The sequence below is a fragment of the Brassica rapa genome, chromosome A06 (assembly GCF_000309985.2).
Source record: "Brassica rapa cultivar Chiifu-401-42 chromosome A06, CAAS_Brap_v3.01, whole genome shotgun sequence".
NCBI lineage: Eukaryota > Viridiplantae > Streptophyta > Magnoliopsida > Brassicales > Brassicaceae > Brassica > Brassica rapa.
Window position 1 is genome coordinate 16,408,565 of NC_024800.2, and position 24,868 is coordinate 16,433,432.

General features: G+C 37.9%; 2 protein-coding genes across 13 annotated transcripts; both read right to left on the bottom strand.

The window, feature by feature from the left end:
- Positions 1-4,067: 4,067 nt before the first annotated feature.
- Positions 4,068-8,263, bottom strand: LOC103873589. Of its 2 annotated transcripts, XM_009151991.3 has the most exons (3): positions 6,421-8,263; positions 5,128-6,346; positions 4,068-4,956 (listed from the first exon to the last, which is right to left on the bottom strand). In XM_009151991.3, exons 2-3 carry the CDS (start codon positions 6,330-6,332, stop codon positions 4,713-4,715), a joined length of 1,449 nt encoding a protein of 482 aa, XP_009150239.1. In that variant the 5' UTR covers positions 6,333-6,346; positions 6,421-8,263; the 3' UTR covers positions 4,068-4,712. The 2 variants fall into 2 exon arrangements, with proteins under 2 accessions (XP_009150239.1, XP_033129955.1); XM_033274064.1 differs by having other exon boundaries at positions 5,128-8,263.
- A 10,128-nt stretch (positions 8,264-18,391) lies between these two features.
- LOC103873588 (protein SGT1 homolog A) lies at positions 18,392-24,246 on the bottom strand. 11 transcript variants are annotated; one of them, XM_033274110.1, is made up of 6 exons: positions 20,739-21,622; positions 20,517-20,602; positions 19,733-20,125; positions 19,554-19,601; positions 19,380-19,409; positions 18,392-18,778 (listed from the first exon to the last, which is right to left on the bottom strand). In XM_033274110.1, exons 3-6 carry the CDS (start codon positions 20,000-20,002, stop codon positions 18,653-18,655), a joined length of 474 nt encoding a protein of 157 aa, XP_033130001.1. In that variant the 5' UTR covers positions 20,003-20,125; positions 20,517-20,602; positions 20,739-21,622; the 3' UTR covers positions 18,392-18,652. The 11 variants fall into 11 exon arrangements, with proteins under 11 accessions (XP_033130001.1, XP_033130003.1, XP_033130002.1 ...); XM_033274112.1 differs by having other exon boundaries at positions 19,733-19,904; positions 19,991-20,125; positions 20,517-21,622; XM_033274111.1 differs by adding an exon at positions 19,208-19,285 and having other exon boundaries at positions 20,517-21,622.
- Between the last annotated feature and the right edge of the window lie 622 nt (positions 24,247-24,868).

The window sequence follows — 24,868 nt, forward strand, 5'->3', positions numbered from 1 at the left end:
CCCCAGATGGCCGCGACTCCGCTTGGCGTTGGGAATTTGAGACCCAGGTGATAGGTTGACGAAACTGCCTGCATGGCGTTGAGCCATGGGGTTCCCATGATCACGTTGTAGATAGCGGGATGATCGACTACCGCAAACTCGACGATTTTCGTGATCTCCTTGGCCATGACTGGCAATTGGATCGATCCAAGAGTCATCGATACTTCGCCTGAAAATCCCGTGAGTGGTTTTGGCGTTGGAATTAGTTCTCCGAGTTCGATGCTCATCCGCTTGAGAGTGTCGCGGAAGATTACGTTGACCGTGCTTCCCGTGTCGACGAGTACCCTTCCGACTTCTAAATTTCGTATGACGAGATCTATGACGAGCGGGTCGCAGTGAGGTTGGTCGATACCGCCGAGTTCTTCCTTTGTGAAGGTGATCGAGCAATTTTGGCCATCTCGAGGAGGAGACCATGTAAGCCAATTTGCACTCGACTCTGCCTTCCGTTGGTAAGCCTTGATGGCCGACACAGTATCGCCTTAGTATTGTGATCCTCCGATGATCATATTGACTCTGCGACGATTGTTATCGTTCCCCTTGTCGTCTGGCCTCCTACCGCGTTTATCCCCAAGTTGGTTTCGTTGAGGGGATTTTTCAGCGGGCGGATTTCTGTCCGTCTTTGGAGGGCGATCAGAATCGGGGATGAGATCCTTGACGCTAGTTACTTCCGAGAGCTCTCCAGCAAGTAGCTTCGCGGCCAGTCTTGCTCCCAAAACTTTGCAGTTGGTCGTGGAGTGTCCTCGGGATTGGTGGAACTCGGAGAAGGTGTTTTCGTCATACCCTTGATTGCGAGTCCATGTGTTGCCCGTGGTCTGGCTCTGATCCGAATTGATCGCATAGTTATGCGCCCCCTGGAGATCTTCCCCCTCGTGATGGACGTACTTATCGTTACGAGAGTTCTTCTTTTTCCCTTTCGGATCCACGTCTTTCGAGGATGGTCTTGCCGCCTTATGTTTTTGCGATAAGACTTTAGTTTGTTCCTCGACTATGATGTAGTCTGTTGCTTTGTGGAGGGCGTCCTGGATCGTTCGCGGTTTGTCGAGAGTTATCCACTTTCTGAATTTCGACTTGTACCAGAGCGTCTTTCTCAGCGCGTCGATGGCCACTTTGTCGCTTATCCCGCTGACCCTGGACATTATCAGCTTGAACCGACTGATAAACTCGTGGAGGGGTTCGTCTTCCCTCTGGGAGAGACTCCAGAGATCAACATCGGAAGTTTCTCTGTCTATGAATACAGAGTACTGTTTGAGAAATTCCGATGCGAGCTGTCGGAAACTCCCGATGGTGTTGCAACGAAGGCGTACGAACCATTCGAGCGCTCCTCCTTCAAGATTTTCGACGAACAGGCGGCAATAGCCGGCATCTTTTTCGCCGTCCTTCAGTCTTGCTCTTCCCATCGCGATGTGGAAAGCCTGAAGGTGCACTTTTGGATCGGCCATACTATCGTACTTTGGTACTTTGATTTTTCCCGGATCAGACACCCTCATGTCCGAAATGCGACTGGTAAAGGGGGTCTTTCGAGCTCCTTCCAGCAGTCGATCGATCTCAGGGGCAGCACTAGTAGCATGATGGATTTGAGACTTTACGGCTCTCACTTCTGCCGCAGTCTTGGTGATGAAGTCGCGAAGATCGCGGATATCTGATGTCTCGTCGGTGGATTTCCGAGCTTGTCGGCGTTTACTGCGAGTGAGCTCGGTTTGCTTTTCAGCCAGCTCCTCTTGTTTGTTCCAATAGGCGATTTCCTCTTCTTCCGTCATTGGTTTTTCGAACTGGGAGCCTTCCCGAGCGGATCGGCTTCTGGTCCTTTTTGGATGTCTGTCGACGTCCTCGTCGGTGTCGTTGGAGACATCGCTAGGATCCAGGTCAATGTGTTCGGCTTCGTTATCCTCCGAGTCCTTTGTAGGGGGCGGAAGACTTTCAGGGTTCCCCTTTTCGATGGGAGATTTCTCGCTAGGGTTTTGACCGGAAGGTCGTTCCCTCGCGACTCCTGATCTATCGAGTGGGGTAGCGAAGTCGAGCCTCTTCCCTCGGATTTTGGTGGTTCCGCGGGGACGAATTGCTTGGGTCCTTGCCGTTAAGGTCTCAACCTGTTTGGTCAAGGTATTCACGAGCTTATCTTGTTCTTCCGACCTTTTCTCATAGGTGGCGAACATCTTTTTAAACTCCTCGAGCGTCGCGGCGTTGGCTTGTGCGTTGGCCACGGATACGTCCGCTACTGGAGTGTGGAGATCGGTGCCGCTGCCTCCGTTAAGAGGAGTTTGCACGTTATCCGCGTCGTTAGTTGACATTTCTGATTGAAAGTGATGTGGCTTTTGCGGGTTAGATTGATCCGTACCCCCTCTCCTTCTAGCGCCAAACTGTGGGAAGCAAAATTCGCACTGTCGATTTCCGTTTAAATAAGGAAACTAGGAAAACCCTAATTTCCCAGAGGTCCCGGATCTCTGCGAGAGCCAACGACAAGTGACCGCGTAAATCTTCTTTCGAGTCCGCGTAAGAGCGTTGCGATCATTACAAGAGATCATAAAAGCTTTGGCCGCAGAGGCTGTCAGCGAGTTACTTAGTTTTAGCGGCCTAATAGCTCAAACCTAGTTGAATCGCAGCTCGATAACAGAAGACGAAAAAGATACATAAAAGGTTTTTGATTGATTTCGGACTGAACCTTGCTAAAGGCTGCCTACGTACCCCTTTTCGAGGATCAAGCCGAACGTAGTTCAATTGATAGAGCTGGACAAGAGATCGAACTGCCTGGGCAAGTTCGTCTAGTAATTGAGTGCCAGTCATAGAAACCGAACTTGTCGAGAATAAAGCCTAAAGTTTCTAAGTGCAGAGAATTCCGAGTCTAAAAAGTTCTCCTCCATGCTCCTCGCCTAGGACTCCTTATATACTAGCTCCAAGGTCGGTTTACGCTTTTACTCTTCTGCCCTTAAGCCGTCATAGCATAAAAATGGAGATATTCTATTTTTCCCGATCTTCACAATTATCTTCAAAACTTCCGTATTTATCCGCGGAAACTTGACATTTATCCTTCCTTGTGGACCAAGCGTAAATCGTGCTGCGGTTTACGGGCTTTTGGTTAAGAAATCGTAGGATGGGCCTCGAGTCGTGTTTTAGGTCCCTTTGGGCCGTCTTCCGACTCGACACGTTTACTATGATTTCTTTTGATAAAGAACAAACTTTCCGAGGTTTCTAATCCGCGAAGTTTGATCGATGAGTTAGAATAGCGGAAAACATGGACTGAGCTTGCTACGGTCTTCGGGAGATAGCATTCGAAGGTTTGACGAGAATGCATGGATTGGTGTCGTATCGATGTTCGGAAGAGTTCAATCGCTACACAGCGACCGAACTTCGGCTCGAGCCCGGTCGCTACATAGCGACCGAGCGGAACGAGCGCTCGGTCGCTACGTAGCGACCGAGCGGGACGAGCGTTCGGTCGCTACGTAGCGACCGAGCAGGACGAGCGTTCGGTCGCTACGTAGCGACCAAGCTTCGGCTCGAGCTCGGTCGCTACGTAGCGACCGAGCGCTCGTCCCGCTCGGTCGCTGCGCTCGGCTCGAGCTCGGTCGCTACGTAGCGACCGAGCGGGACGAGCACTCGGTCGCTACGTAGCGACCGAGCGGGATGATCGCTCGGTCGCTACGTAGCGACCGAGCGGGACGAACGCTTGGTCGCTACATAGCGACCGAGCGGGACGAACGCTTGGTCGCTACGTAGCGACCGAGCGGGACGAGCGCTCAGTCGCTACGTAGCGACCGAGTGGGTCGGACGTTCGGTCGCTATGCAGCGGCCGATATCGGCCCGGACTTGGTTGCTACGTAGCGACCGGACGGCGTGTATGCGCAGTAATTACGCAACGACCGAGCTTGTTTTGTTTGGTTTGAATCTTCAAGGATACTTCTTCGTAAAAACTTTGTATTGGTTATATTTTACGAAAGTTATATCCTTCTTTTTACTATCTCTTTCGGAAATACGATCTCCGAGGATTTTCGGGTGGTAATTCCGTCGTAACCGTTTTTAACCCCAACATGGAGCTGCGGATCAGCTGGTAGACTGATCTGAGTATCTTGATAAGAAGATCTACGTATCTTGATAAGAAGATGTGACTATAACAGAATCGGTTATGGTCGTTATGAAGTGTAGAGTGAAGTATCGAGTATAAAGACTGTAGTTGAGTCATTTGTAAACTTTGGCCATTTGATGAGTTGTAATTGGGAATCTCTTATGAGATTTAGGCTTAGTACTTGTATTGAGTACTGAGAGGATAATAAAGAAAGTACTTTCATGTTATACAGAGTAATGTTCTTTATCAATAACATACCTTGGATTTAACATTTTCTTGTTCTGTCAGTGAGTTAATACGTATGAATCCTATATCAATTGTGGCCTCGTTAAATTACAGAAGTTAGAAATATGCTCAGTTACTATTTCACCAAAAAGCACAATCGTAAGTGTTAGGTTTGAATCTACATCATGTGCTAATTGACTTCTAAGTGATAACAAAGGCAAAAGCATGGGACAAAAATAGAAGTAATGTTTCTGTCACAAACACTACTTACAATTTTCATGTTTCTTTTTTCCTCTACCTAAGTCTTGCCGTTGTCTGTTACTGCAAATCTCTACTAACAAATCCCCACCATTCACATTGCCATTCTCTGGTTTCTAGCGTCTCAAGCGAATTACTGAGGAGAATCAGAAGATTCGAGGGGGTAACACGTTTCCTCGCCACCGGTTTGCCAGAGGAAATTAGCGTAGTTAGCAGCGTAGAAAGAGTTTGTAGGGTCTGCTGATATGGCTTCTAGAAAATTCTCCTCAGCCGCCCATAGATCGTTCAGAACTTTCCATTGAAAGACTGCATATTTGCTGTATGTTTCCGCGTCTACTTCTTCTGACTCAATGGCTTTCTTGAAGCATTTCTCCACTCTGGGACATCCAAAAGAAAACATCATTTTTAAGTTACTTATGCTATGTTTAAGGTATATACACACATTTTAATCCTCAATGAGTCAAGCACCACAAGGTTATACTTTACACACTAGGACATATTTATAATTATTGAATGTTAAATGCAGGAATAGGTAAAGGACATATCACCTGTCGTAGTCTTGAGAGATGAGGTAAAGGAACTGAGCGTAGTTAGCTAAGAGTAAATGGTTGTTTGGTTCTTGAACCAAACTTATCTCATATAAAGACTCTGTCCTAGCATAATCGTCCAATTCAGTCCTTTCATTCAGTCTCATGTCACGAACCACAGGGGAGTCTTGCATTTGATCAGCTTCTTCCACTATTGAATTCCACAGACTCAGCTCATCTTCTCTTATCTCTTGTAAGCGGGAGATCTTATCAAAATGGCCACTTACTACATGACCTAATAATGTAGACTCAAACCTTTGATGCATCTGATCTTGGCCTTTAGTAACGGGTGATGCTGGTATAGCTAGATTTGATGCAACTGAATGCACAGTGAAATTCGCCAACAGGATCATCACATATACCATCAAAGTAGGGGTTTGAGAGAAGACGCTTTGGAAAATCCACAGAAATGAAGCGTGCATATCCTTCTTAACAACACCTTGTAGGTCTTCTTCGTAGAAGATAGTCTCCTTAGTCTGCAACACAAAGCTATGGAGCTCATCGATCATGAAGACCATAGAAGAGAAAGCTTTGTAGATAGAAGAGCTATTAGATTCGCTAGCTTCTTTGAGAGCTTGTTCTTGTAGCTTCCTCTTAATCATTCTAAGGGAGAGGGGTAAATCAACACTGTTTGCTTTCCGTTTAATGCTAGAATGGTTAACCATCTCTATCCCTGGAGCCTCCAACAAAGCTAAACCTGGAACAGACTCCTGTAGTAGCTTTACCTTGTCGTGGATTCTTTCTGATTGGTGCTTATTTCTCTCTAGGTCTTCTTCTTCGCCTGCGATCTTGAACTGTAATGCTAATTCTTGCATCTTGGTGGAGAAATCTTGGTCTGAGAAGAAACTGAAGCTCGCACTGCAAACTCTACGTAAAGGATAATGTTTCTGCATGCCTGTTCTGTTCTTTGTGAATTTCAAAAGCTCACATGATTTGGACCAGTGAACTTTCCCAGATTCGGTTCCAAGAAAAGTCGAAGGGTTCAATCTAGTTTGGCATGATAAAGATCCTCCTCCTCCTCCTACTACAGATGTATATACATCTCTTCTACAATAACGGCGACGTTTTGAGGAGTTTATGGTTTGTGACAAAGACTGACACTTAGGCATTGCCGCATGGCGTCCTGACCAATGAAAAGGCGTGGATGTGGCTACATTTACCTCCATTTCTTCTAGGAAAGCTATAAAAACATGATAATAAAATGGTGAAAAATCAAAACTATGAGATGCAGAAAGAGAGATGGAGAAAGCTTACTTCTGGGTACGTTTTCTCGAGAAAATTCTGGTTGTGAGGTCAAACGAATTCAGAGGCTTGAGCTCCTGAAATTTGTTAGGAACGCAGAATACTTTTCGAATTTATATACAGTCAAGAAAAGAACAGAAAAGTTAGTAAATTCTTTTAAAAGGAAAATAAATTTGTTACCGAATATAGCCGGTTGCAACATCAAAATAGGCGCGTGCTATTTCGAGAAAAGAAGAGATTAGATTTTTAATCCACGGGTAGAAATGGTAACAGTTAATTGACTTTAGAAGGATCGACTTACTATGTAACGCGGTTTATTTGGGAGAACATGCTTTTAGTGAGCCCAGTGTTTTGATAACCGGACCAGTTGAACAATTAACTAAACCAAGTCCGGCTTCGATTAAAACTCAGATTTGATTTAAACAGCCAAAACCCATACAAAATCGATGACTTGGATTAATCACAAAACCCGGTTCAACCAAATACAAAGCATAATCAATTGATTTTGATTTTTAAGAGTTATCATAAATGATATTTCTTGCTTAGTTTTAGATTTATAGTCGTTTGTAACTAGAAACCAAAATCATTTATTCTTTATTCACATTTATTTTGATTTTATTATACACACTTGGTATATGTTTTTTAAGCATTTATAGAAATAATTTTACGTAAATAATTTTGGTCATTTATATTAAGAGACATTTAGCTTAATACCCTCAAACCTAACCAAAATTACGAAACTGCACTTGATTTAATGGAAGTGTAAATTATTATAGATTGTGTGCCATGAGTTTCCTATTCTTACTTTCACTCTCTCTCTCTCTCTTCGTACTCTCTTTCTCTTTCACGGTTCCACCTATGATTCTTCCTCTCTCCTTTAACAATTTATTTCCTCCTACCTCACCTCTTCTTCATACCACACCTCTTTCTTCTTACACCTTCTTTCCTTCTCTTCGTACTCTCTTTCTTTTCCACCTATGATTCTTCCCTTCTTCTCTAACAATTTTTTTCTCCTACCTCACCTCTTCTTCCTCGAGCCAACTTCTCTATTGCCCCCCACTTGTGGTAGAGCCAATCTCCTATGGGCCTCTTAAATCTCCTATACCCCTATTGCTTTAATGAAACATGAATATCCGATTTTACCCTTTGTATTTTCAAAATTATTAATTTAAATCAGAAAAAATTCGAAATTCAAATTTCAATAAATTTTTATATTTTCAAATTTTTAAAATTTTCAAATTTTGGATACTGCATTATACTGTATAGTTTTACTTAGTTGTACTGAGTTATACTTCGTTTTACTGGGTAATATTAATGTTAAGTTATACTGAGTTATACCGAGTACTACTGAATGTAGTTATACCGAGTCATACTGAGTTATACTTAGTACTACTGAGTGTAGTTATACCAGATTATAATTAGTTATAATGAGTACTACCAAGTGTAGTTATACCGAGTTATACCGATTATACTGAGTACTACTACTACTACTAAGTACTACTAAGTACTACTAGTACTACTAAGTACTACTAAGTACTACTAAGTACTACTAGTACTACTACTAAGTTAGTTATACCGAGTTTGACTAAGTTCTACTAGTTATACTGCATAATACCAAGTAGTACTGAGTTAGTTATACCAAATTCGACTGAGTTAGTAATACAGAGTTATACTGGATCCAGATCTGAAGAAAATAAATAAAAAACACGAAACATACTTTGCAAAGGGGGAACAAGAACAATAAAATCCCAAAATCATAAAAAATCCAGATCTATAGAGAACAAGAAGAACCCTAATCATACAAAACCCTTAATCATAATTTAGAACCCTAAATCGAAAACATGAGGACAATAAAAACTCGAGAAGAGGAAGAATCACCATTGATGTGAAGCGCTAGAAGAAGGAGTTTTGAAGTGCATATGTTGAACCATAGGAATAATCGCCATTGATGTTGTTTCTATCACCTTCAATTCCTTCATCTTCTTCACCGTTTTCTTCAATTCTTTCATCAGATTGAGTGGCTATGGATAAGTTTTACGAAGGATTGAAGAAGAAAAAAGAAACAGAAGAACAGTTTCTAGATAGAAAGGAGTTGGGGAAAGAGAGAGACGCCACCGCAGAGAGAAGAGAAAGAGAAGAAGAAAAGAAGAGAATAAGAAAATCAGAGTCAATTGTTGTATACAGTAGGGTTAAGGGCATTAAGGTAATTAGCTTAATCTTTTGCAGTAAAAAAAATTCAAAACTAAAATAATTTTTAGATGGGTCATTTCAAGATTACACGATGAGATGTGGGGGTAGGGAAGGTGTTGGCTCTTCCTCATACCCCACTTCTTTCTTCCTACACCCTCTTTCCTCTTATTATTTTTTTCACCTACAATTTTTTCTGTAAGAAAACAATTCATTCTTTTTTCTTTTCATAATACAACTTTGGTTTTAAAACTTACTCAATTTGATGGAGAAATTGAAATTTTCATAGAAACTCATTGCATTTTTTCCTTTGCATTCTTTTTGAATTACTCTTTTTTTCATCCTCAAACATCTTTTTCTCATCTTTTCCTTTCTCTCGTCTTTACCACCATTTCTTAATATTTGAATCTTTTATTTTATATTCTAAATTTAAAGCCGATACATTAAATACTAATAAGGATGGGAGATTCATGTATCTATTTCTGTCGTTTGGAAAATCAGTTAGAGGATTATGTAGTGCAATGCGTAGGGTGATTGCTGTTGATGAAACTTTTATGAAAACTAAATACGAAGGAGTTCTACTTGTTGCTACAGCTATAGATGGTAATTCTAATATGTATCTGATTGCATTTGGAGTTATTAATTTAGAGAATGAAGATTCATGGAAGTCGTTCTTTAGACAGCTGAATGTGGTTATTGCTGATAGTAAAGGCTTAGCTTTTGTGTCAGATAGAAATGCGTCAATTGCTAAAGCGATTGGGACTGTCCACCCTCAATCATGACATGAAATTTACATTCACCACTTATTTACCAATGTGGTTAAATTTTTCAAGACAAATGGATTGACTGCCTTGGTCGAAAAGGCTTTACGGGCATATAGGTTCACTGAATTTCAGGAACATTTCACCGAAATTGTTGATATAAGTCATGCACTTGGAAGATATCAACAAGAGGCTGATGTGAGAAAATGGGCTCGTTCTCTCGTCCTTCGATCCAGGTATGACATTAGGACCACTAACCCTGCATAGTCGATAAATACAGTTCTAAGATCACCTAGACAATGTCCATTTATTCATTTGCTAGATAGTATAAGAGAAATGTTAACCCGATGGTTCTACGAGTGTGGCATGTTAAGCTCGAAGCATATTGATCATTTAACGGTTCAGGTGGAGAAAAGATTGATAGGAAAATTGTGAAGGCAAAAGGATTTCAGGAAAAATACCATGCAGGATGCCATTCCTGCAATTTATTCACGAGGTATGGAGTATAAACACATTATCTTGGCACCTATTTAATTCGGTATTTAGCAGCATATAGACATTATTAGGTCTCTGTTTTTTTGACACATATATGGAAGTACATAGATTTACTGATGGCGTCTATACCACTGCAACATGGAGAACTGCCTATGCAGAATCCATTAACCCAATAACATCTCCAGAGTCTGAATGGCATGTCCCAGTTGGGTTAAACTTGCGAAGGTTTTACAACCGGAGACAAGAAAGTGTGTTGGTAGACCAGGAAAGAGAAGGTATGAAACAGTACAAGACAATATTAGATCTTCTCAAAGATCAAGTAAGAACAAAAAGCACAAGTGCAGCCAGTGTGGTATGAAAGGACACAAGAGAGGAACATGTGATATACCTATTTAGTGTGTTGTGTGTGTTCTATGTTCTTTGTTCTCTGTTATTTTCTTATTACTCTATTGGTATTCTGTGTTCAAAAACTATTTGACAATCTTGTATTTGCAACATTCTTGAATCAAATTGATCTTGGTATTTGATAGTTTGTTTTTGTAACATTTTTTGTTCTACTCGATGATAATCACCAAGAAACATAGTCTTACACTTCATTGGAAAAAACAGAACAACCAACTGAGGCAGACTATGACCATCATGCATAGGTAAGGTACATGCAGACTATCACCAAACAACACACAAACAAAGCTTTTATGATCATTAATTCTCTAATGCATTCGATGGTCTTCTCTTCACAACATGCAATTGCATTTGCCATCTCTTCAGTTCTATTCTCATGGAGTTTTAGCAATGTCTCACAAGCTCTCATTGAATTCTGAAACTGGGAATTGTCAATGAGCAGCACGTCAACCAGTTCATGCAAGTCCTCAATTTCCTCAACAACTGACCAGTCCATTTGAACAAGTGGGTTTTATCTTTCATCATTAACATCCAACAAAAAGTAAAATTGAAACAAAGACAAGGTTATATGATTATATGACTGACCTTCTCAACTCCCATCGGACAACTATGAAATTATCTTCCCGGATTTTTAATTATTTTTGAAGTGAAAAGAGCCGCTGCCTCACCGCAATTGCATCTTGTGGGAATTCTGCGTTTTTTGGCGAGTTGGTATCTTGTATCAGACGAAGAATTGACCGAAGGAATGATTGAGTTGATCTCCAAGTTTCTCTCTTGGGTTTCTCTCTGTCGTGAAAGAATGAGGAAGAAAAGGGATTAAGTAAAAAAATAAACAAAAACAACGACGTTCAAATACCCATATAACATGTATTGTACCTAAGGTAGATCAATAAAATTTCACAAATAATCTTGTAAGACCTACTACTAGACGTTTGTACTTTCACCTCAAATCCTCTAAAATAGTGTAAATACATGAAGCAAAAATGAAGACAAATGTACATAATTAGTGACTATCACAAATACATGTCATTGTCATCACAAATGATAAGAGTTTAAAGTATAAGGTTCTTATGTACATGGTGCGTTTAGGGTTCAATTAGGGTTTGTTTAGGGTTTAGTCATTTTTTTTGGGATTTTGCTTCTCTAGCTAGGGTTTGTTTGGGGTTTATGATGTAGTAACATCATGTTTAGTAGTTTAGGGTAAAGATTGATTATAGCAAATCTTTCATGCAAAAGAAAACCACAAATTCCTAGAAAACTAAACAAGTGTTTTGTCACATAACTCTTAGAAAAATCAAACTAGATTATTGTCACAATATTAACCAAACACACGAAAGTCTTCTTCGATGTCAAAGACATCAGAAGTCTCATACTCCGAAGGCACATGTTGTGCCATAAGCTGGATTAAAATGGGATCATGTGCAACCTTCCATATATCTAAAGCAATCTTCTGTCGGCAAACCAGGATAATTTTGCCATCCCCTAAACTGAGGTCGATACCATGCAGGTGCCATTCCAAGTGTTTGAGTGTGTATACCCTGCAATCAGCACAAGACTTGTTCAATATGGACTTCATATGTACCTCTATGATCGAATATTATGAGAGGAGTAGTTTCTTCTTGTTTTCAGGTGGCCCAGCGGCCTTCAGTATCCTAATAATCCTAGCAGCAAATTTCTCTATGGATTTCCTATTCTTTCTCCGCAAGCAATTAAAGACTTCTACTTTCTTTTCAATGATGTTAACGCAGATAAAAATCCAGTGATTACCTGCATAGAACATTACTAAATTTGTAAATATAGATATGTAAATGGAGAAGTGTAAAGGAAACAATGATTATTACCATTTACAAACAAAGGAAAGTAGAGACGATCAACATCGACACCTCAGACTTTATCAGTGCGCCCATGAGCGGCAAGCTCTTCTCTCCCATAAGCAAGAAGAAGATTGGGCAATTTGTAGGCTGTTTTGTTAACCACAAACTTGCGGTATGAAGTCTCGATCTGGAGGCAGAACATGGCGCTAATGAAAGCAACACGGTTTATACTCCAACGCCTCAAATATGTATTCTCTCGCCATATATAAATCATTGCATCTATTTCCTAAATATTCACAAGGAAAATAAACCAATGCACCATCAAAAATGTGTTACGAAGATACGACCATTCAAACTTGTATAAGAAAATCAATACCTTGTCTCCAAGCCATTTTCCAGCACATATTATCCTCTGAGCTACGGTCAAATTAAAGGCCGTATGAACAATCCTTAGAGCTATTGATTCATAGACTATTTTGTGAATCTATTCCATGATTCTTCGGTGAAATAATACAGTGACGACTGCGGAGAACCATCTTCCGCCATTGGTGAATCACTAAACTCAAGTTTCTTGCTTGGTTATTTAGACCATTTCTCCCACTTTGTCGGTGTTGGAGCTGTAGTTTCTTGCATTGGTTCAACTTTTGGTAGTTTTGGACAGTAGTCATTGGAGTCCACCAATCATTTGGTTCGTTGTCCTTATTAGTCTGCGATGGATCAAACCCTGGTACGTACGAGGACTGAGAAAGCCCTTCAAGGCCTTGGGTACATATCCATTCGTTGATATCATCTGCTTGACTCAAATTCACATCCTGTTAATTCAAAATACATAAGAAATACATTAAAAAAACTTATAAACTAACGTCCATTACATGAATATCTTACACATAGCTCATATGATTAATTATAAAAAAAGTTCACAACCATTACATAAATTTCAAACAAGGTACTTACAACCCAAACACACTTCCAAAACGAGACAATATAAAACATATCACATTCCATGCTGATACATAGACAACACTAACACAAACATACATGCAAACCATACAATAAACAAGCCAAAACAACATTTCAGAGAGTGATGAAGACTAAGGGTTCTTTACCAAGCGTTTGAACCTCCTCGGCAATAGCTTGCTAGGCGATGGCTTGCTCGTCGATATCTCTCCATGCTCAGCTTCAATGCTTGCATCCTTAAGTAAATCTTTAAGTTCATACTGAATTTTCTCAAAATTTTCACCCATCTGTTTATGTAGCCTCTCTTGCATTACAAAGAAATTCTGCTGAAACAACTGCGCGGCAAAAGCCTTCATATCTTCATTAAACGGTGCATGTTGTGGTCTAGTAGAGAGAACCTTATGATTCTTTTTTTTTCATTCCACGGTCTGGGATCCTGTTCATTCCATTTCTAGCTGTCGACCCTATGTTCGTTGATCCTCTTGGAGTTCTAAAGTCTTCATCACTCCCAGCTTCTTCATCAATCCCAGCTTCTTCATTATTCTCAACTACTTCATCATCCTCTCCTTCTTTGTCATCAAGCCCAAAGAAAACTCTGGTGTGTCTTTGAAATCCCAAGTATGATCATTAAAGTCATTCTTAGTCATTATCATCCTCTTGAGAACCTTGATTCTATCATCCTCCACCTCATCTTTTCTGCGAAAATCAGCATTTTCAACAACATCATAATTCCATGTCCATGAGATGTATGGATAGATGTCATCCTACACAAGAACGGTAAACAAAGTTAGATTTAAACACTCATTTCAAACCGGATGCATTCATCTTAAATAGGAATAATTACCTCGGATGCAAAAATGTTCTTCAACCGAATGATCTCCTCGTATGAAATCTTTGCAGCTCCGGTCCAGTTTATGCATCTATGACCATTCTTAAATCATTTGTCCAGTTTTCTTCCACAGAGCTTTCCAATTTTTGGTACCGCTTTCAATGCCCAAATCTGCAAGGTGTAAGAAAAGCCAACTATCACATAACCTTCTCCTTCAGTTTGCCACGTGTTTTAGCTATTGACACGTAGAGAAGGTCAAAAGCAGCAACTCCCCAAGGATACTTTCAAACCTTCTCAAGATCCATCACCAATTTGATGTACTTGAGGGGGATATTAGCCTTCTCATATCTCGCGTAAACCATACAAACGATGATGCAAAGATACACCAGCCTTATTCGATCAGCATACTCCACTTCTTAACAGCCTTCTTGTGCCTCTTCCACATGTATAAGATACAAATTCCCTCTTTTCTCCTCACCACTCTCCTCCAGAAACCACCATCATCTTCCCAGTCAACCAACTCCTTAAGTGAGAGACTAGTATCGCATTCAACTCCTTTGGCAGCCATTCTTCCAACCTTTTCATATAACATACCATCCTGCAGCTGTAAGCCGCTTTTGTAACGCCTGAGAAATACCTACAATCAAAGAAAAAAAATTGTAATGAGAGCACAAACAAAGAAAGAACATAAACGTACTTTTAGTTCTACAACATACTTTTAATTCTACAATCTGTGTATTTCAGAACTTATGTTCCACCTATTTCTCATATTTCACAGAACAACAAACATTACAATCAGACAACTAGTGTACATGTGTAACATGAATATAAGCTCTTTGTCAAATTTTCCCTCTTACAAAAGAACCTAAGTCGATCCTTTACAAAAAAATAATAATATGCATCACTTAATTTTAGTGTATAAGAAGAGTAAACAACCCATATAACTAATTTTAGTTTAAGAAAGAAGACAAATCGGGTTTAAGAAATCTAGGGTTAAGAGAATCAAAATATGTAATCGCAAACTTAGTGTTTAGAAACGTGAGATTTTGATGAAATTGATGATACAAAGTGTGAAGGGAACATCCGACGAAACTCGTACAGAAAGAAGAAGACCGTCCGACGAAACCCGTAGAGGAAGAACAAATCTCCAATTCGTTGATTCGTGTCTGAGAAAAAGAGAAGGAAGACAAAAACGAGACTAGATACGAAAAACTCTATGATTTCGGATTAGAGACAGAGAAACAAGGGTTCTCACATTAAATCACCATTGATATGGCTTGAAGGTTTCGATGGAGAAGAGGAGTAAAGTGAAACCAGAAATTAGGGTAAAACGCGGAACTTAAGTGGTTTTGCCTCTCTCACGATTTTTTTTTTTTACTTTTTTCCCTTTTTTATAAAAATTTAAATATAATATGATTAATCAAAATTAATTAGGTTAATTGAAGAGTATAATGGTATTAAAGGAATATAAATCCAACTTAACTAAATAATCTTCTACAAATCCGGTTGGGACAAATCTAAGTTGAGAATTTATCTTTTTCCCAATTGTCTCTTAAGAAAAAGGAAAATTGGAAAAAAAAAAAGAACACTTTGAACTTTTGTTTGTCTCTTTAGAAATTTGTATATTGTAGGTTATTTTGGACAGGTCACCCTTATGTAATGGAAAAAATAGTAAACTAAATTATAATAATAAAAAAATATATGAAAGCGATTGGAAACATAAGTATGACTATTTACATGTTTAAATTTTTTTTTTTCAAAATAGTGGAATCATATTTTATTTTATGTTCTAACTGTGGATAGAATACTCACTATGGTCATCTACTTAGCTAGAAAACGGATACTAAGTATTATACGTAGATCTATCCTGGGTATTTAACAAAACAAAACTTCCTTGTATATTCAATATTTGCTAGAGTACCCCAAACCATTCTCGTACAACTTAAAAATCTGAGAAAAAACTCGATCTTTCTTCACTTCCTCCAACCTTTTGATATAACATACCATCATGCAGTTGTTATTGATCTGAGTCACTTGGATCTTCTCACCCTCCTTAAAAAACTGCTTTGGTAACTAGACATACCTATAATTAAAGAAAAAAAAAGATTGTAATGAGAGCACAAACAAACAAAGACATACCTACATGTTTAACATTACAATCGGACAACAACTAGTCTAATATTTCAAGACCCGAATTTTCTCCCTTTCCAAAAACCTAAATCGATACTCTACAAATACATATCAAAAACAGTAACGCGCATGACTTAATCGTAGTGTATAAATTGATTAATCAACCCATAGAACTAATTTAGTTTAAGAAAAATGACAAATCGGTTTAAAAAAACTAGGGTTAAGAGAATCAATAGAAGAAATCGCATACCTAGTGTGAAGAAACGTGAGAGTTTGATGAAATTGATGGAAGACCACTTCGATTTCGTAATGAACCGTCTGACGAAACTTGTCGAGCAAGAACACTTTGATTTCGTTGTTTTGTGTGTGAGAACGAAGAGGTCGATGACGAAAACGAGGTTAGAGACGAAAGGTTTGACAAAACACTGATGAAGAACAAGGATTCACTCTAAGAACCCTAAATCGCCATGGATGGAGTCAAGAGCAACGGCGGAGAAGACAAGATAAAAAAAAGAAATTAGGGTAACCTGAGACCTTTACTTTAAATGTGTCTCTTTTGTTTTTATTTTTATTTTTACCTTTTTGAATATTAAATCAGTTACGAAAAATTATAATTGTAAATATATTTCATATTAATTGGTTAATTTTAAGGGTATTATGGTATTTATAGAAATTGAAATCCTATTTTCCTAAAAAATCTGCTAAAGGTCCTATTTGTTGGACTCAATTTCGGTCAATACATTAATGGGTCAGTATCGAGGATATGGGCTACGAAGAGTTAAAGCCCATAGCGAACACACGAGCTCAAGACGGAGACTTCAAAGATCCAGAGATCGCGGAACGGTTGCGAAGATGACGGGAGCAGCCCGTTATAAGAAGAGATCAATGCATAAGAAAGGGAGACGTGGAAAACCCTAGAGAGAGGTACACCCACACTTCGACCTTGTTTTAATCTAGTTTTAGTCTTTGATCTGATTAATCTCATTTTGTAACATTCGATCTCAATCCATTCATTGTATTCATCCATACTCATCAAAAAAGTCCATTTTTGCCTACTGGAAACTGATTACATCGTTGTGTTCTAAAGATATCATTGCTTACATCATTTATCTTCCCTACTTAGTGTAGATTTTAGGATCTACATTTTGGCGCCGACTGTGGGAAAGATAAACGAAAAATATCTTTGCTAAGAAACCGATCTAAGTTTCCTAAGCGCGACTATGGATCCTAATCAAACCGTCGGAACCACAACATCGAGAGGCAACAACATCAATCCTACGGGATCCGACTCAGGAACCAAAACCTTACCCACTGGGCCAACGGGAGCCGATGGAGCGATCAGAACAACCCAGACACAACGAATCCCTCCGATCGGAATATCGAGTCAAGATCGATTTTCCCCGATTGATCGGAATTTGATTCCAGATCGAATCTCCATCCCTGAACGAGCCAGAGCCCGAGTCTGGAACCGTCACGGAGAAAGGAAGTCTGCCGACGATCTAACCTGATCCCAAACTACTAGACCGATATCTCCGACCCTCTAGCCCAGACTCGAGAAGAAGTGACCGAGCTTCGAGGAATGGTCTCATCGTTAATCGATGACACTCGCAACCAAAAGATCGCCTATTGAACCGTCGCTGACCGACTGGATCAGGACGAACGGGAACGCTTGAGAAAGAAACCAAACACCGCTTGACCCGTTAAGGGGAACGTTGAATCCCCAAAATACCGGATTGTTTAGCACCCCAGAGATCCCAAGCGCCCGATCCGGGTGCTACACGGGAGAAACTCCAACGACCGCCGCAGCAGGGCATGACCCACCGAAGCTTAAGCTACAACGGATTGGATGAGATAGATACTGGGCTGCAAGGTCCACGAAGCACTCCAATCCAATCCCAAAACAGATGTACGGGAAGACCTGGGGAGCCAAGAACTCGAATCCAGACGCCAAGTCATCCGACCTCCGAAAATCTAACTCCATCTGCTACGGGGACCTTTCATCAAACAGGGTTCGATGACCCAATAGGACAGGCTCGGGGGTACGACCTCTGCAGACCCATCGATGTGGATCTTCAAATGGAAGACCCAGTGATCCAGAACTATATCGAAAGAAACGATGCCGAGCTTAAAAGGATACATGCCATCGTGCATATGGCGACGAGCTACGCCCCAGACATTGAGTTTCATCAGGAGTTTAATTGTTCACGTGGTTATAGCTGCTATTTTATTGCAATAATGTGCCCACTACGTTTACCACGTTAATTCCATGTTCACTTATTTTTTTTAATAGAGTTTTAATAAATGATGGTGGTCATAATTAGTTTCATTATTTAAATTTACGACAGTATTTTTTACTCACAGATTTAGTTTCATTATTTAAATCTGATCATTGTTGAGTCTGCATTATGTTCTTTGGTGTATCTGTGTAGATGTTTCTTTGATTTCCTTCTCAACTTATATGTTTTTTTGTTGGTATCGAAGATCTGATAATGTTTATTGTCTTTCCTTCAGATAATGCTTCGATCATTTATCCAACAAAGATAATTAAAGCAGCCCAACCGGTAATCAAGAATTGGTGTTACAGTTACAAAAAATAAAGAGATCTGATGGATTCAAAATAAATGGTATACGGGATTCATCTTTGTGTCAACTCCTTTATTATAATATTATTACTGAAAGTGTTTGATTACATAGCCATGGTTCGTCCTTCTAGCTTTCACAACACGTTTCCACGGTTCAAGCCGTTTGCCTTTTTGAAGTTCCTTTTCAATTTTTTTCCACCTTAGCCACCAGCCCTGCAGATGTGAAGCATGAGAAGTAATATTTACAGATCAAGCACAACAAAATCTCCTTTTAGGATCAACAATGTAACATCCCGAGTTGTGATATATGAAAAAGGCTTAAGATAATTGATTTGGCTACCTATGTCACCAAAGTTGACTTACTTTTTCTGGAGCACATCCTGAAAGAACTCCAGAGTTAAGCGTGCTTGAGCCGGAGTAGTGGAAGGATGGGTGACCTATCGGGAAGTGATTCGCGATAGCGTGCGAGTGAGGCCAAAGCATGGGAAAAGGTCGGGTGGTGATTGCAGGGTCAGTAAACAGTGATTTCGAGCCTTTAGAAAATTAACGGACTGACCGTCAGACGGGATGGGGCTCACGGGCCGAGAGAGCGGGCGTGGGTGGCCCATTAGCCGTGGGCGGGTCGGGGCGTTACAAACAAACTTTGGATGCATTAGCAAAATCTCATGTGACCTGCATTATACCATCCAACTCTTTTCTCATTTATTTCAGCTTATACGGCTTATGAAACATGAGAAGAGATTACAGGTTAACCATAATAGCTATATGTTGTAAAGGCAAACAAACTCAGATGTACAACACCATTCTCACTTACCTTTTTCAACGACTTGGCTTTAGCCAACGACTGTAACATGAGAAAGAAAAATCAGATGGAGAGACAGATAAAAGAAACAACCGTAGTCCATAAAAAGACCCTCAAGACCAAAAAGGTTTCGAGTCCACTCATATATCACAACAGATCAGATCTCCCATTTCTTGAGCTACATACCATCAGGAGGAGTGCTCTCGATTTTCTTAGTTCCAACCTCTTTCCTGTCTATTGAGAACACTGTCCCATTAGATTCCACTTCTTCATTGTACAAAAAGAAATCGCAAGAGAGTCAATAAAAAATGACACAAAATTTGTAGTCTCCATGAGAGAAGAAAGACTACAGAGAAGATACTCACAAATGATTTGCTCATTTCACGCCTCATATCCTCATCAGCATTTGAATAAATTTTACGGAAGAACTTGTTCAAAGCCGTGTCACCTTCGGGCTTCTCATTCTTCTCATGTTTCTTCACTTCATCTTCAAGCTTGTCCCAGTCCTTAACACGCATGGAAGAAGGATAAGCCAGTCTCATAGAAACATTTGCACCAAAGTTCCAAATGTCAAGAGACTGTGATTTAAACCTCAAATTAAATAAGAAGAAAGTGTAAAAAACCTGTTGAGACATTAGGCTTTGGCAAAACCGTAGGCCCTTTGCCGTGTTTAAGAGAGGCCCATGTGATGATCTCTTCTTTTGCAAGACGTTTCTCAATCTTGGTTGACATTACTTCATATTTGCACTTCTCTGGTACTGCATGAATTAAATAAACAAAAGGTGAAACAATGATTTTCAAAATCAGTCTCGGTTGGAGATGATATGCTTCCTCTCCAGGAACATCAATCACAACACTCAGCTGCAAAATCACAGCACAATTAATACACACAGTTATAAAAGAAAGCTTCTACGTTGGAGTTGATCAAACATGGAATTCAAGTGTGTGAACATCAAATACTTAAGAGAATCTAAATTCAAGGAAGCGGAGATGTGTAAAACATTGAACCGGTGATTTCAGAAGGTGAAAGTGTGTGAACATCAAATATTTACAACATCAATCACCAGAAGCTGAAAAAGGACTCGGTGTGAAATCTATCTATCATTTAACCGGTGAAACCAAAACTAAAGGCGGAGCTAAATATATAACTTGAGAATCAAGCAGGAGCATGTCGACTCCCATGTGATCTCCACCACGGCGTACACTCCGGGCCTCCCAGAAACGGAACAGGCGAACTTGGACGGAGAAGGAAGAGCGGCCAGTATGTAGATCGGAGAGGAAAACCAAAGCGTTAGCCATAACTAAGAATTTTTGGTTTGCTTTTTAACTTTAGAATAGATGAGAGATGATTGTAAATTCAGAAATTCATACCTTTTTATATTCAAACGCAATCACCTCGCAGTCTCAAGAGCCGTATTGAATATAGATTGTGGATGTCGATTAATGGAGGTTTTTATGAGGATAATCGGTTACTGGTACTGTTAGGAAGAAGATGAAAGATCTCGACTGCGCAAACGAATAGCCATGAGCTTTAGAGTTGCGAAGATGATCTCGCGTTAAACCTAATGGAGGAAACACAGCGTTTCATCCGGATGATTCTGTCGACATCGACACAACGTTACGGGCCTCCGACACCAAAAGCCCAAATATGAATCAATATGGATCAATGCAGGAGACAAAAAAAATCTGACTGGTTAGAACAAAATAATTGACACGTGTAATGCTCTCCTTTCCCTATTTTCTTAGGTGGCAAAAGGAAAAAAGAATAAAGCTTTACTTTATATTAATAGATAGGCATGTAGATGAATTAATCAAAGAACTTAGGTTGGTCAATTGAATTTTACACTTGGATTGGGTGGGTGAGCTTTGTGCTGGGTTTTGTTTATCTGACAAGCAAATTTTGTAAAATAATTTTTGTTGCAAAATTGTGGACAAGTTCTTGTAATTTACAGTTTGGTATTAATTGTTTGAGGCATACTTAGTTGAACCATTAAATTAAATTATAAATAAAATTGACGAAAGCTAAAAGTATAAATAAGTATGAATAGAATGGGTTAATGTAACTAGAGACTAAAATTTCACATATAGAAAAACATTCACGAGGCTAAAAGTATAAATTGCGATGTATGATATCAAGACGAAGTTTGTATGATTATGAGACAAGTACAACTGAAGAATGTATAGAACTTTTTAAAGTGAAGAATGAATTTTGGCGACGTGTTTCTAATCGATGATTGAAATATCTCCGAGATTTTATCCGTGAGATGGTTCAGAGCCGCAAATGGGACAAACTTTCTTTGTCTGAAGCCATTTGGTTATACATTCAGAGTGGTACGGATGGTTACAAAGTCGGAGTACGACCAAAGATTCTCCTTCTTCAAACTCCATTTGGCAAACCACACAACGATCAATCTCGTTTTTGTTATGTGAAAATACGTAGCTAGATGGCTTCAGACACGTGGAGATTTCGATCTGCGTCAGGCCACGTTTTTCAACTCCGATGAATTCTCCAAGTGCAATCAGTTCCTCGTAAGACAACTGGTCGGGGTCAATCTCGTCTTCTTCCTCCAGGAAATCATCCTCCTCAACGTAAGAGTTGCTTTCTTGGTCCTCAAGATACTCATTGATTTCATCTTCATCTTCTCCAAACCCATTGCTATCGAAATACTCGTAGTAGTTATCATTTCTTCCTTCTTCGTCTTCGTCTTCATCTTCATCTTCATCTTCAGATTCTCCATCACTTTCCATCATGGAAAACCTTGAGGAGGCCAAATCATGGATACGAGGGGGAAAATGGGAATTAGCTTGGGAGGCAGCAAGAGCAACTTCTGAATTTGCTTGCTCAAAGACGGTTAGATCAGGAAATTTGTTTGGAGGTTGCTTGGGATCTTCTTCTTGGTTATCCATAGGAGAAGAAGAAGAAGCAGCTTGTTTTGTGGTTAGGAAGCCTTGCTCTAAGATTTATACGAAAATAAGTTTCATGCAATAAGGTTACTTAAGCGTCAAGACAGGAATAATGTAGACAGCCTCAGTACAAAGTAATACATAAGATAGAAGTTAGGGTATCCTTTTTCACTGTTGTAAGCAAAGTAATGCATTAAAATTTAGTTTACAGATCAGGTCTGCATTTTCTTTAACGTTGGGTCTTCCAAAAAAGTCATAAATATAAATGATAAATATAATTAAATAAGTTAATAAATTATTTTATTTATTAAAAATTAAGCTTGAATAAGTATGCATATAAAACAACACTATTTTTCAAATAAACTTAATTTTTGGTAAGTTAATATCCTAAATAAAATATTTAAATTAGTATCAATTGAATTTAAATTTTTATTAATTAAATATAAAATATTAAAAGTTAGATCAATATATTTAACTTAGAAAAAGATATATAAATTACTAAAATTATATTGTGGATCATATTTTTAATAGATGCTCTTACGATTACATGTATATTCACCAAACATATAAACTATTTAAATTAATAAACGATTTAAAGAACGATTTATCTCATTTTGTTAATAAAAATACTGAATCAAATTTTGACTAGTGTGAGGTGAGTTAAAAGGATTGATCTACTCATTTTAATAATAGAACATTCAAAAATCCAATGAAAGACAAATTACATAGACTAATCTTTTCAACAATAACTTTATTTAATTTTATCAACTAAATAAATCATAAAAATCAATTAATGAAGAGTTATATTTTCAAACTACAACAATTTTAGTCCAAACAAAAGTATATGAACAATAAATTCTTATCTAATCTATTAAAATGGGAGTATAAAATTAAATTAACCCTTAGTTTTACCACTTATTTACAATGGCATGTCATTGAGATATTTATTGAACATATATTTAACTATGTTTGTCTTTTCTTGATTTAAATTATAAAATTTCTTTAATCGAATCTTAACCAAAATATATTTTCCAATAGATTTCCTAATATATTTTATATTAATGTATTAAATGTTTTCTGATATTTATTAGTAATAATCTAATCTATTAAAATGGGAGTATAAAATTAAATTAACCCATAGTTTTACCACTTGTTTACAATGGCATGCCATTGAAATATTTATAGAACCTATATTTAAGTATGTTTGTTTTTTTCCTAATTTAAATTATAGAATTTATTAATCTAATCTTAACCAAAACAGATTTTCCAATAAATTTCTTAATTTTGTATTAACGTATTAAATGTTTTCTGATATTTATGAGTGATAAATAATAAAGTAAAAACCACATATCGTAATCAATTCATATAATATACAAATAAAATATAAAATAATCTATTCATAAATTATTGGTATAATGTTTTCATATATATAAGTCCAGTTAACTAATTGGACTTATATATATGAAAACATTATACCAATAATTTATGAAGCACTGTGATATAATAAACGATTAAAATAACAACAATATAATTATTCAAAATAATAAATAAAATTGTTAAGTTTTAAAATGTTACTAGATTTCAAGCGCGGGTTTTTTGGATTATATTATAATATAAAATTTTATTATATCGAAAAATATAATTTTTTAACAGTTATATAAACTACGAATTAGTTTAGTTGAGATTTTATATATACACTTTTATGTAAGTTTCTTTTAGGCATGATAATTATATCCGTATCAAAAAAAATAAACCGAACCAACCCGAAAATATAGGTTTAGTTCAGGTCCAGAGAAGATAACCTATTGAGTTTTTTTTGAACTGCAGGCTTTTGTTCGAGTCTGGGTCCTACTCTAGACCCGATCATAAATATATTGTGTTTATTAGGTATATTTGGATATTTCGATATGGATATTTTTTTAAGTTTTTGGTTTACGATTATTGTTTTTGATTTCATGTAAATTTTCAAATTAAGAAAAAAATCGGGTATTTTTCAGTTCATCGTGTCAAATTTTGAATAAGATTTTGAATTTTTAGGTATTTGAATTTTTTGAGTATTTGTTTAGAGTTTCGAGTATTTTTCAGATTTTTTAGATATTTTGAATATGTTTCCGGTATTATGGATCTTTTTTTAAGTTTTTGGTTTATGATTATCGTTTTTTATTTCATGGAAATTTTCAAATTAAAAAAATGGGTATTTTTCAGTTCATCGTATCAGATTTTGAATAAGATTTTGAATTTTTAGGTATTTGAATTTTTTGGGTATTTGTTTGGAGTTTCAAATATTTTTTAGATTATTTAGACATTTCTATTTTTTATAGGATCCTAAATACCCAAACATATATGGAACGTTATTGTACAAAAAATGGTTGATGAAATATTTTTCTGAGTAAAGGTATCATAAGTAATAATATTAGGATTTGTTGAAAAAAATTAAAATATTGTATGGTTAGAATGATTAATGGTATTACAAAAAAAATATTATACATGATTCCAACAACTTTTTTTATATTAGATTTTTAAGACTATTTCTCTTTTAATAGTATTGATTCGTTTTTAAGTGGAAAATATATAAAAGTATAATATCTAAACCAATA